Source organism: Psilocybe cubensis, chromosome 9, assembly GCF_017499595.1.
Source record: "Psilocybe cubensis strain MGC-MH-2018 chromosome 9, whole genome shotgun sequence".
In the NCBI taxonomy this organism is placed as follows: domain Eukaryota; kingdom Fungi; phylum Basidiomycota; class Agaricomycetes; order Agaricales; family Agrocybaceae; genus Psilocybe; species Psilocybe cubensis.
Genome location: NC_063007.1, coordinates 706,269 through 718,430, shown reverse-complemented (window position 1 = coordinate 718,430; position 12,162 = coordinate 706,269). Strand labels below are relative to the sequence as shown.

Here is a 12,162-nt window from a genome sequence, read left to right as displayed (position 1 = left end):
GATTATGGATTCCAGGTATAAATTACAGGATGCACTATCTCATGTCATCGGAAGTACGCGTGGAGTACATGTTGGGCGACATTGAATCCCAGCAGTGAAAGCACATAGGCAGTAAACAGAGGCAGAAGAGGAGAAAGCAACAGCTCAGAGCGGACTAGGAAGGGCAGCGCTATTAAAGAAGGGTATATCAACATCCAAATGCTATCGCTTGCGTAAAACGTACCGGTCAGGCCCAGATAGATACCATATGTGTACTGCGTGAAACTGCGAGAACGAGTTGTTAGTTACTCGCATACGTCATTGAGGGAATGGTCATACGCAGCGAGGTATAATGTATTTCCCACCCATAGACACACCCAATTATCCTTTAGAATTACTGGGAGTAGGAACAGCTGTGCCAGGTAAAGAGTGAGGTAGAGAGGGAAGAAAGCATTTGTATGGACGTCAAAGGCGTACGCCCATTCCACTTTTGAGTCGGCGGGGGTCGAGTGCGAGGGTGGTGATAGCAAAAGGCGATTTGCAGTAAACCTTGGAAAAGCAAAATCAGTTGAGCATGCAGAATTCATGGCAGTAGGTTTACCATAAAATGCTGGCCACGACCACACCCGACAACAGGAAATCCCTGAAGATCATAAGCAACGCAATGCCGAGCATATCTTTTATATTATACGAGTATACAACCCCCCAAAGTATAGCAGACACTAGATATCGTGAGTCAGTCCGCGAATGTCCCGGTTTTACACAAGAGATTTCGCGACTTACCACATAGGCAAGCTCCGATTAGAACCAATATAGCAGGATCGTCCCGAGCCCAAGTATTTTTTGTTTCTAGATGTCGTCAAGTCAGACAAGAAAAGATTCATCCACTACATGCCATACGTTTATGAAAATACACGTTCCTATATCTGAAAACAGATATGTTAGAAAAAAGCGGATGATTACACGTGTGACGACACCTACACTCTTCGGGGAGCGAGACACAGGTACGTTAGCTGCCATGCAGCAACCTCAAAGTCCTAGAGTGACTTTAATGACATCAGTTAGCATCTTTATTGCTTCTCTAGGCGTACCATTTGCTGCAGGCGATGCAAACGCCTGAAAATGACAGGAACCCGTAGTGATGATACATTGGCAGAGCGTTCAGGTAGTGGTGATGAATGAGGCGCTGCAGTGGGAAGCATCATACGTGCATTCGAGTTTTGTCGTCGAAATAAGGCCAGTGTGGCGTTCCAAAGCGCTTCGTAGGGTGAGGCAGTGTAGGAAATCAAGTAAAGGTGTAGTAGGGAACGTGATAGTGGTGAGCCCAGGATGGCTTCGGAGTTTAAAATACACAACGGCTGAGCTTCAAATTGCGTTTGCAGAAAACGACAGGTCTCGAGTGGCGCAGTTCTTTTTAACAACTTTTACTCCCCTTTGCTGCTCGTTCTCCATGGAAGAAGACAACGAAACTCTCGACTGGGGCCAGGAAGATGAAGAACAGCAGGCAGTACTCAGAAAGGCTTCTTTTGACCAGAGCAGCCGCAGAGACTTTGCAGACCAGGACGATATCGAGGACACTGTTTCTCTAGGAGAGGATGAAGATGAACCGATATACTACAACCAACCTCAGGACGCGCCTAGGAGCGCCCACGATACGCCTCTAGCGTCGGAAATCTCGGACAGACCGCCCTCCTCTCAGCGGCGTTCAGATGACTCGGGCGCTAATAGCCATCGAGACTTTCGGTATCGCGACGTCTCCAGGGAGGATGAATATCGTGGAACCTCGTCCAGCCGGGACTCTTATAGGCCTGCAGAGTCATCCCCAAGTCAGCGCCGCTCGGCCAACCAGTCTTCTCCACGACCTCACCAGAATGGCAACCGCATCACCCATGCCCTCCCACCAAAACCAGCTCTGGCACAAGTGCCTTATTTGCCTCCTTCCCATCCGTCTATGGTCGAGGCAATCGGTATGGCATCAACTTCTATGTCTCCGCCAAGCAGATCAAATATGCGCGATCCAAAAAAGTTGAATGGGTCCCATGCAAGATCTCGTTCGCCAATGCAATCGGAGCTCCCACCCGGTTGGGAGAAGCGACACTCAAGGCACGGTGGACATATTTACTATTATCATCCAGAGACGGAAGAGACGACTTGGGACTTTCCCGTGAGCAAAATCCCTTCCACCTCTTCTCATGGGGGATACCAGAGGCGCCGTCGCCCCAGCGCGTCTTCTGGTCACATGAATTTGACTTCGCCTGACTCTAATAACCATCACTCGCAGAATTCACGCCCAAGGCAACAACTGCCCCACCAACCACAGGAAAAGGAAGATCATGCAAATCCTGCGCCGTCTGACCCCGATGGTCTTTCCTATGAAGATCGACATTACCGACCAGGGGGCGCTGATCCTGCCTCTGCTGCTCTTGAAATCAAGGTCCCAGAACGGTTAGATGGTTCAGCTTTGCGTTCTCATGTGCGATCACGATATGATAAATCGCCTTCGCCATCTCGCCATCGGAGGCGCCCAAGGTCAATGTCTCCGCAGCCTGAACCTCGTGGCCCTCGTGGCCCTGCTAACGAGCGAGATTACTCGCCTCCTCGCGGAAACGGTCGCTCTGTCCGTGACAGGAATGTTAACACTAACCCAGATCACGTCTCTCACAGGGAGATTGACGCCATGCCGTCTCAGCCCGAGTTTCCCAATCGCCGTTGGGAATCTTCGTCTAATGCACCCGTCTCCGATTTTTCTAGAGGCGAGCGTAACCCTCGTAGACCCCCTCATCGTGACGAGGATGATTACATGCGAGAACCGCGTTCTTCTGACAACAGGAACAGACCGTCATTGAGGAGGAGAGAAAGCAGTCGCGGTCCCAGAGATCGTGATTTGCGCGACCGCGAACCGTCGCCGCCACCCCGCCCTTCCGACAATAGACGAGACAAACCAAGCGAAAGTCAAAATTACATATCTGCACCCAGTACGTTGTCAGCCTCCTACCATCCTCCCATCCCATGCTCGTACACCAAGATGTGTATACGTTCGACGCATGCATGGAGTCATGTGCTATTCTTTGCTACTTTGAAAGAGGACGGTTTTTCGATGCCGCTGCCAGCTTTACTCTCCCACAAACTTCCGTCTGCTGCGCCTTCATTATCTCCAACCACATTGCAGACGATTCCTTGTGGATCTATCTATCTCTGTCTATCTATTCTCTTGTTTTCTTACCTTTTCTTCGCCTTCTACTACTCATCTCTCAACCACCATTCTTACCACCTTTTCCATCCTCTTTTCTTTCTGGTACTACAGGATATAGATCACCTCCGCGCCTACACGAAAGAGAAAGGGAGTCGGCGCGCAATTTCGGACCACCACCTTCAGATACTGGACCATATGCAGGACCTCCATCGCAAACAAGACGAGACAGAGATAGGCTGTCTCGCTTCGAACAGTCAGGTCCTACTGGACCACCACCTCCCGTAGGAGGTGGCCCATCTCATCGCGGCAATGAGCAGTATGCAGGACGACCCCGAAACTACGACCCGCCGGCCAACTTCGATCAACCCCGACATCGCGAAGAAAGGGCAAGAGATATGGAGCCAGAAAGATCTCGTCGTGATCCAATGCCTGATGTGCCGACGATCAGGCCGCCCCCTCCTAATTCATACCCTGTTGGAGAACCTAATCGCATGTCAGTTGACAGGGCTAAACGATTCACTGATGATTATAGTCAGGCTCAGGCTCGGCCAGAGGAACCGCCGCGTACGTGCCTTTTTCAAGACCCATTGCGATACCTCTATTCGAAGGTTGTCCACGCGAATCTCATGTTCTTCTCTTCTGGTTCTTTTGAATAGATCACCGCAGGGCACCGCTGCCTCCTCAAAACCAGTCATTCACAACATCTATCGTGCCTGGCCACGAACATGATAAATTTCCATATAGACCTGGTTGGGCGAATGGAGATCCCACGCTCCCCAAGCAGCCTCGTTATGATAATGAACGAGCATTGCAAGGAGCATCTGATGTTCCATATCGACCACCTGGGCCAAGATCGGAACGGCAAACACCCAACATTCGTGATCCACCTCATCGGGCAGGTCCTCCCCAAAGCAACAACATGGCCAACGAGTACGACAGAGCGAAACCATCCAACTATCCGCCTGCTTCGACATTTGAATCGAAGGAGTACTCTGGTCCATCTGATTCCTATCGTCGGGAACGCAGAGATCCATCACCTCCCAGGCATGGACCTGGTAATGCTCTCAGGCAGCCACCCCCATCCATCCCTATTCCCAGAGGAGATGTTCGATCTGATAATAGACAGGGCCCTGTTCCAGTATATCAAAGCGCTTTCAGTGACAGAAATTCTTTCAACGATCGGCGAGACCAGGATAACCAACGTGACGGCCGAACACAGTGGAAAGATAACCGACCTGGTAATGCGTATCCCGACAGAAATATGATTCCTGTAAGGTCCTTTATTTTGTATCTTTGTAGTACATGATTAAATGTTGTTCTGTAGCCAAGGCGCGATATGCCTAACAGGTCTATCGATGCACCTCCACCAAGACATCTTTCAGGCGGGCCTGTATCTGGCACCAACAATGTTCCAATAGGTACAAGGCGGCCTGGTCCTCCGGGGTATGCGCAACCGCCCCCTTCTGGCCCTGCTTCTCAGCCTATGTCTGAGATGAAGCCGCCATATAATCCCGACGCACGACCTCCACCTCCGCACGATTTGCGTCGTCGAGAATCCACGGGTAACATGGGATCTGTAAGTATTTTGTGCTCTATCATTCTCCTTCATATCTCAATTACGTGTACCTACAGATACGCGGTGGCGATTACGTCGAAGATCCAGATACTCGTCTTACTGACGAGCGTCGGAGGCAGTTTTATAAAGCGAAAGAAGAAGCTGCTACGAGAGCAGCGCAGAGCCGAATCTCTGTTAATGAACAAGTACGTCGCTGTCGTTGTATGTTATGTGACCCACTTATCAAGTTTGTTTTAGCGGCCATCGCAGGACTATGCATTTGGCAACCAGGCTACATCTCCGCCCTTGTCAAGAGAACCATCAGCTATGTCTGTGACTTCGGATCATCTACCTCCTCGCCCTCCTGCTCGAGACTTGTACGACAGTCGCCCAGATAATCGCTCAGATAATCGACCTCGAGGTCCCTCTGACTCGTACAGCAAAGGTGCACAGTACCATAGTCCCAATATACCTCCACGTAGCGAACCCTCTAAGGCCGATCCACCTGTCGAGATCCCAGCGCCAAATGAGCCGCCAAAAGAGCCTAGGCATGATCAGCAACGCCAGAATCGAGAGCGAGGACCTACCAGATGGGGCCCTGAAGTCAAGCAGTCAAACGAGCAGCCAAACGAGCAACCTCCAACGTCTGTGCGTGCAAATTCTCCGCCGGCGCTTGCACGGCGCATGAGCTCCGAGAGGCCTCCCCGATTGCGCAAATACCCAGGCGGTTCGGCGACTACTACTGGAGCTGATAACGATCTCCGTGGTGGTGGTAGCTCGAGCAATAACACTGCTCCGTCCGATTCTGGGATGCCTGTGGATGATTTCAAGGACCGTCCGGAGCCCAATAGACCGACATTGTTGGATCGTATTTCGGAAGACAATACTCAGCCGTCTTTGAGGGACAGACTTGTGCCGTCCAAGAGAGACCACGATGATCTGGACAACGGACATCCCCGGGATTCATCATACGACATGGACGATGGAAACGACAACAAACGAGTGCGCCGTCGCAATCCTAAGGGTAATCGGAGGGGTGGGGGCGGAGGGCGGAGAATCATCTCGTGAACGACTACATGTATAATTCTGCATGCCTCCTCTTTTCTTTGACTGGACGCCACCGTCTCATTCAAAACAGTAAAAAAAAACATGGCCTCATTTCCGGAGAATGTTTTACATTTTGTGGTGAATATTTCAATTTTGTTTGTTGTAGCTCACGACCTGTCTGTTGTTTTTTGTACTTTTCATTTTTTTACTAATTATCGTTTGCGTGGTACTTATCAAATGTTTTCATATCTCAAAATGAGAATCAACATTAACTAGCTCTGTCCATCAGCACTTCAACGACGTCTTTCTGCACCAACGGCGGAACTTTAAATACAATTGTTGAATGCAGGTAAATCCGTGTATTTGAGGACATTGTCTCATCGAACAGTTTAAAATAAAGAAATTGAAATCCATCCTTAATTAGTTTTCAGTTGCCATCCATAATCAAACTCCTTGCCGCAGGAGTTCGAACTTCAAATGAACACTCAAACTTGGCCTTCTGTCTGAGCCGGTGATGACAGAGGTAAGTCGTCATAGTCAGGATCATATTTGTTGACAAATACGTACTGTATTAGACCCAAATCTTCAATCTCATTGTTGATATCAATTTCATTCCCATTTGCGTCTTTGGCTTTAACGATGTTGAAACAAGCAAGAACCGAGACCATCATAAGCCATAACTATGGTAGTTAAATGTCAATGGTTGCCTTTTGAAGATGATCCAGTATGAAAGCCTCTTACAGTTGAGCTCGCGATGTGTTTGCCAACGCAAATCCTGGAATGACACGAGAATTAGGCTTGCTGCCAATGCGTATCACATACACTATTCCTATCTCACCGACGGCCGAACCCAAATGCTAAAACACGGTCATCGTCATTCAACTTTCCGTTTTCATCGAAAAATCTTTCTGGTTTGAAAGTATATGGTTCAGGATAGTCTTCTTCATCATGCGTCATTGCCCTATGAAAGGAGTTATTCTATAGTATTAAATGAGAATATGGTCGCACAACAAACCAGATATTTGCAAATACACTCGCTCCTGAGCGAATAAACGTGAATATGAGATGTAGATGTCAAAGGTACTGCGCGTACCTTCCGGAATCAAATATCCCTTGTAGTAATCATCCTTGGTGACGCGATGCGCTATACCGACAGGCAATGGAGGGCTCATTCTCATGACTTCACGATATATGGCCTCAACGAATGGTAGTGACTGCCGATCCTCCAGCGTAGGAAGCCGTTTGGAGCCTGTCAGACCGTCGATCTCTTCCTGCGCCTTCCTTTGTACATCAGGGTTAACTACCATGAAGTAGAAAAATGAACCAGTAGACGATATTGTCTATGACACAAGCTCAGTGTAACATTGGAAATCAATGACGGATAAGCCCACCGTATCTGATGCAGCTGCGAAAATTTAGACACATTCAGTACAGAAATTCTTTCGGATGCCAGGGACTAACCGCCAAAGACAGTGTACGCAATATTGTGTACCATTTCTTCCTCTTCCTCTGAAGCGCCGAGTGTTTGCTTTTTCTCAATGAAGTTTGTAAAAAATGACGGTGTGACCTTCCCTTCTTCCTGCTCACAGGAATTCTAGGGTAAATTTGTTTTGATTAATGTGATAGGACTCACGAAATTTGCCTTTACTTGATCCACTGGAATCCTGATCACCTCCTCTGTCATACGGCCAACCAGGTCCGCCTTTTTTAATGAAGTGGCACCGGGAAACCAACCTGGAACATGCCGAAGAATAGGGAAAATATTAGCTAGGCTACGGCCTGGCATAAGCAAGTCCATCCCAAGCTTCATAGCCTTGTCCGCTAGAGATATGCAAGGCTCATCAGTCGATTTTATTTCGATCCCATACATCATTTCCATCGTAAGGGATATTGAAAACCTGGAAGTTAGGCTTTATTAAAGCGGGATAGATGCAGATAAGAAGTCCACCTTCATTTTATTGTGAGCATCAAAGTCCTTTGGGGTGTTGCACAGAGCTCGAAGCAATTGGATCACTTTGTTTGTCCAGATATTATGATACTGCTGAGACGCTTTCAGGTTAAAATTCTCCTGGGAAATTTTTCGGTGTTGCCTCCATTTATCTCCATATCTTAAGAGGCCAGTGTTGTGATACCACCGCATTCTTGATATATTTAAGTTAATGTAGTTTTATTAAATAGAATGTGGTACCTCTTACCGATTCAAGATTGGGATATAGGGTCTATCAGAGTAGAATTTAGCCCTTCTTTCGAATAACTCAATGGCATCTTCTCTCTTGTTGACGACAACAATACGGTTTCCCAGAGCCTCTGCAGATACCAAGGTACCTTAACGGCAAAGGCTGCGTCAATGTGTCGAGACGTTGCAAATGTGGAGTACAACAAACTATTGTATTTCTTGCCCCATTCAATATAGCCATCGGCGGGCCATGTTTTAGGGAAGTCAAATGCATTTCCCACCAGTGGCTTGGGAGGTGGACCAGGAGGGTATGGACCACGGGATACAGAACGATTGATATAATCAATAAACATCTTGAGTCCGAACATGCCCATAAAGGCATACACCAGTGTTGTAGATTCTGGCATGATTGCAGTTAGGTGACGTGGAGGAGTGAAAGCGAGTTGAAGATTTACACCCGCGGTTTATATGTGAACACTGAATTGCGAGTTTCCAAAAAAAATTAAAATAGAAGACTTACATCTGTGACCTCAGGCTGTCCCACACTATGAACATGTGTCCTTGAAGTCAATACAGCTAATGCGTAGGCATCTCTGACCTTGGAAAAGATAAGTCGAATACGTCAAAGTATAGAAATAGATTAAAGCGGTTGGATTGCGAGTGTCGATCGGGAGCGCCACTTTTTGATGTCTAGATATATGTTGGCTATCCTTCTGTTATCGGAGAAAGAGATAGATAACCGCCATCGAAGGCGAGTTAAAAAGACAGCTCTTTGATAGGTCCGCCCGGGTGCTGACCCCACCGTGGTAACTTGTGATGTCATAGTAATTGGGTCGGATTAGGTCTGAGATCTCATAACTTAGGGAGTGCTCTCCGGACTAGACTGGTGGGTGCAGCCTCCCCAAAAAGACTGTAAGATTATGAATACAGTGAGTATATGTGGTATTCAGCGGCAATTTCCGTGCGGACACAATCGCGGGGAATATGTTGATTGCACGTGAAACGCGATGCGCCGACATGCCGCCCTTTCCTTCGTTTTGATGGCATTGTCGGCGTTGCAAAACGATCAATTTCTAACACTCATTCGTTTTGCATTTCTGCATCGTTTCTGGTCAAGAAAAAGGCAGGATTATGTATAAACCATACACTAAAGCTTAAATTTTAATTTTCAGAAGAAACGGAGCACGGGAAGGTGAGTAAACCGAATCAGTGGTCAAACCGAACGACTGGTCAATGATAGTATGACAACCTGACATTACCAAAACCTGATGTTGAACTTTTATAATGGTCTTCTCGTTCTGACTCTACAGTCATTGCAGATGGACCTACTCCATGTAACCTTTTACTTTGAACCAGGCCTAGGTTTATACCATGGTGAGAAACGGCTCACATTCTGGTCGTCCCCCGAAGCTCGAGAATGGTTCAAAGCACGTGGATATACCCTGTACGAGCGTTGCTGGGACTTGGAAGAGGTTTTGCAAATACGAGATACATCCATACCAGCCATTGCTCCCCAGGCAAATTGTGGTGAGGCTGTGTATCCCTACCCACACTTTGATACAGATGAAGACCCCAGTCAGCCTGGTATGCCGCTCCGAGCACAGGACATGACCGTAAGTCTTTGAGCAATAAGCACTAGTGTACACGGTGGCTAACATCACTCCTTATGAAAGGGGAAGGTTGGGTTCGCGCAAGATGTATTAGGCCGACATGTTGCAGTCAAGATTGTGCACGCGGACACCGACGAATATCGTATTTTGCGGTTTCTACATGAACAAAGCCTGGACACACTCAGAGAAAATAGTATAATTCCGGTTCTGGAATTGATACCAAACGGCGCCTTTTGGTTTGCGGTAATGCCTCGGTAAGAAATTGCTAATTTACCCATCCATTGCAGCACTAATTATCATCGAAAAGATGGGCAGTGTATATTGACAGACCCGAGCCTGAATACATCCATGAAATTGTTTTTATTGTACATTCACTGCTCAAAGTATGGCTGTTATTTAGTCCATATCTATATCTGATTGATATTATAGGGTCTCCATTACTTGCATGCTAATAATATCGTCCACGGGGTTTGCTTCTCTTCGCTTCATCGTTATATGTCTTTTTAATGTCTGTATCCTTGTGTAGGACATTCACGCTGGAAATTTACTCGTAAATCACATCACCGATGACTGCATAGGGATACCCAGGCGCGGTCACCTCCGCGCAGAGAAGCGCTTGCTGTATGCCTTGTTTGACTTTGACCTTTCCATTATACCGCCGCCTGGAACAGACATAAATGACTTTCGACTACCTGCTGAGAGATCCTATGGTTCGTTCAACTAGAGCAATGATACTTCGTCCGGAGAATTCGACTACAACCCTTTCGTACTCGATGTCGGTGGTATGGGTGTCTTTATTTCTTGGAAGTATCATGTGAGTGCTTTCTTTTGTCCTTCTTACATTTCTAACATTGATTATTTAGCACATCACCGATCGACTCCCACTTCTTGCACCACTTCTCGATATGATGACCCACAGAAACCTCAAACGCCGATTCACTGCAGCAGAGGCGTTGCGATTTTTTGAAGACCGAGTCGCAGAACTTTCGGAGGCTGATTTGGCAGCTCACATTCATCCAACCCATGACAGAGACTACATCACGGAATACGACGATTATGATAGGTGGAAGAACCTCCCACCGGTGTTTATAGAGAGATGGAAAGGATATAGAGCAACGCCTGTGCCTTGGTACACAAGATTGCTTCGCCGATTCTGCGCAACAGAATTTGGGGAACGTTATGTGCCAAAAGTGCGTTATTTTATGTTTAGACTTTGGTCTATTCCATCCACATTCTTTAAGAGACTTCTTCCAGGAAAAATTGCTCTTAAATAGTAGTGTTTATTGTAGATGTCATTGCTATTAGACATAATTGATATACCTGAAATACTTTCTTCTGTTTAGTTGTCATGATGTTGCGCATAGCCCACTGGCATACATTGAGGGAAAGCTGGATTATTAAGCGCCCGTCATTGAACACTACTATTGTGTATACTCGTACTCGCTATTAATCCATATACTTGCAAAAATAATTGACCAGCCGCAAGACACAATCTACTCGTGCTGTGCTACACATTCCTGACTGCGTCGTTCCCAAAGCCACAGCGTTCGAAAACTGCTCTCCACTTGATATAAGTTCTCTTCTCTTTGTAACTCTTGGAAGCATTCACATTTTTCTTCCTCCATGGCGATCTCCCGAAAGATGAGTTGAATGCATCTATTAAAGACAGCTTGATCAACACCATTAATCATGTCAATGGATTGGAGTTTAAATGATTCCATTTCGACTCGATTTATGCTGAATATTCTAATCTAACTGTAAAGCTATGACATAACTAATTTACGAGAGAAATTCAGCTTGCATATCACTGTTATGATTTCTAAAGCAAGAAATTATGGAAGCCTTCAAAGCATTGCTTCAGTCAAAATTCTTTGTGCAATCTTTCAAACAGTAACTTGGAAAAAATTTCTAAATTTTCCACATCGACACTCTGGTATGTATAAAAGCCCATCGTGCAAACCGATGAAAGTCAGAGAACTTTATTCATCTACATCTCATAAACAGTAAGCTCTAGATAGAGTCAGTACACAAATCTGCCTTTCTGATTACAGTCTCTATCAAAGGCATCAACAATGTCTAAAACCGCTCAAGGCAGAATCACCGGAACATCTGGTACCCGCTTCACAGCTACCTTTGTCCTTCCTGGAAGCGGCATGCAGGTCAACTATCTCGGAAATTTCAGTTCCAGCATCCAGACTTTCAACTCGGCAAATGCCACTTTGAAATACAATGCCGACAATGAGCTCACCGCTACTCGTCAATTCGACGGCCAGCTCGGGGTCAACAACATCAAGCTCACGTTGACCAACGGGCCTGTCATCGAAGGAGTTCTCGACATGCCTATTTCTCCTCCCAGCAGCGTCTCTGGAAGCGGTGTCTGGGCCATCAATTAGGTAAATACAATACAATGGATTTGCGCTCTCACTTACGCTTTTCCCCTTTATTCCACAGAAAACTTCTTCGCTGTCCATGTATTCTGCTTGCAATCAACTTCATAGCCCAAAGAGAATACTTGCGTTGGTAGAACGAAACCTTTGACTAACGTTATGTTTTACTCTTTGAAGTTTATGAATACACTCTACTGCTGCAATATGATATATTT

The 12,162-nt window shown here is 46.6% G+C and overlaps 5 protein-coding genes across 5 annotated transcripts; 4 read left to right on the top strand and 1 right to left on the bottom strand.

Moving 5' to 3' along the window:
• Positions 1-1,429: 1,429 nt before the first annotated feature.
• Positions 1,430-5,795, top strand: JR316_0009671 (uncharacterized protein; the record flags this gene model as incomplete). The annotated part of the gene is made up of 6 exons (XM_047895364.1): positions 1,430-2,954; positions 3,284-3,736; positions 3,829-4,442; positions 4,497-4,748; positions 4,805-4,933; positions 4,986-5,795. 6 exons carry the CDS (start codon positions 1,430-1,432, stop codon positions 5,793-5,795), a joined length of 3,783 nt encoding a protein of 1,260 aa, XP_047745083.1.
• Positions 5,796-6,259: 464 nt separating this feature from the next.
• Positions 6,260-8,357, bottom strand: JR316_0009670 (Cytochrome P450 monooxygenase 208; the record flags this gene model as incomplete). The annotated part of the gene is made up of 9 exons (XM_047895363.1): positions 6,260-6,454; positions 6,516-6,549; positions 6,613-6,735; positions 6,790-6,814; positions 6,868-7,074; positions 7,236-7,368; positions 7,423-7,672; positions 7,970-8,099; positions 8,159-8,357. The coding sequence occupies 9 exons, from the start codon at positions 8,355-8,357 to the stop codon at positions 6,260-6,262; spliced, it is 1,296 nt and encodes a 431-aa protein (XP_047745082.1).
• A 912-nt stretch (positions 8,358-9,269) lies between these two features.
• Positions 9,270-10,284, top strand: JR316_0009669 (uncharacterized protein; the record flags this gene model as incomplete). Its single annotated transcript, XM_047895362.1, has 5 exons — positions 9,270-9,563; positions 9,624-9,814; positions 9,868-9,943; positions 9,990-10,028; positions 10,087-10,284. The coding sequence occupies 5 exons, from the start codon at positions 9,270-9,272 to the stop codon at positions 10,282-10,284; spliced, it is 798 nt and encodes a 265-aa protein (XP_047745081.1).
• Positions 10,285-10,344: 60 nt separating this feature from the next.
• Positions 10,345-10,834, top strand: JR316_0009668 (uncharacterized protein; the record flags this gene model as incomplete). The annotated part of the gene is made up of 2 exons (XM_047895361.1): positions 10,345-10,374; positions 10,424-10,834. 2 exons carry the CDS (start codon positions 10,345-10,347, stop codon positions 10,832-10,834), a joined length of 441 nt encoding a protein of 146 aa, XP_047745080.1.
• A 798-nt stretch (positions 10,835-11,632) lies between these two features.
• Positions 11,633-11,953, top strand: JR316_0009667 (uncharacterized protein; the record flags this gene model as incomplete). The annotated part of the gene is made up of 1 exon (XM_047895360.1): positions 11,633-11,953. One exon carries the CDS (start codon positions 11,633-11,635, stop codon positions 11,951-11,953), a length of 321 nt encoding a protein of 106 aa, XP_047745079.1.
• Positions 11,954-12,162: the final 209 nt, after the last annotated feature.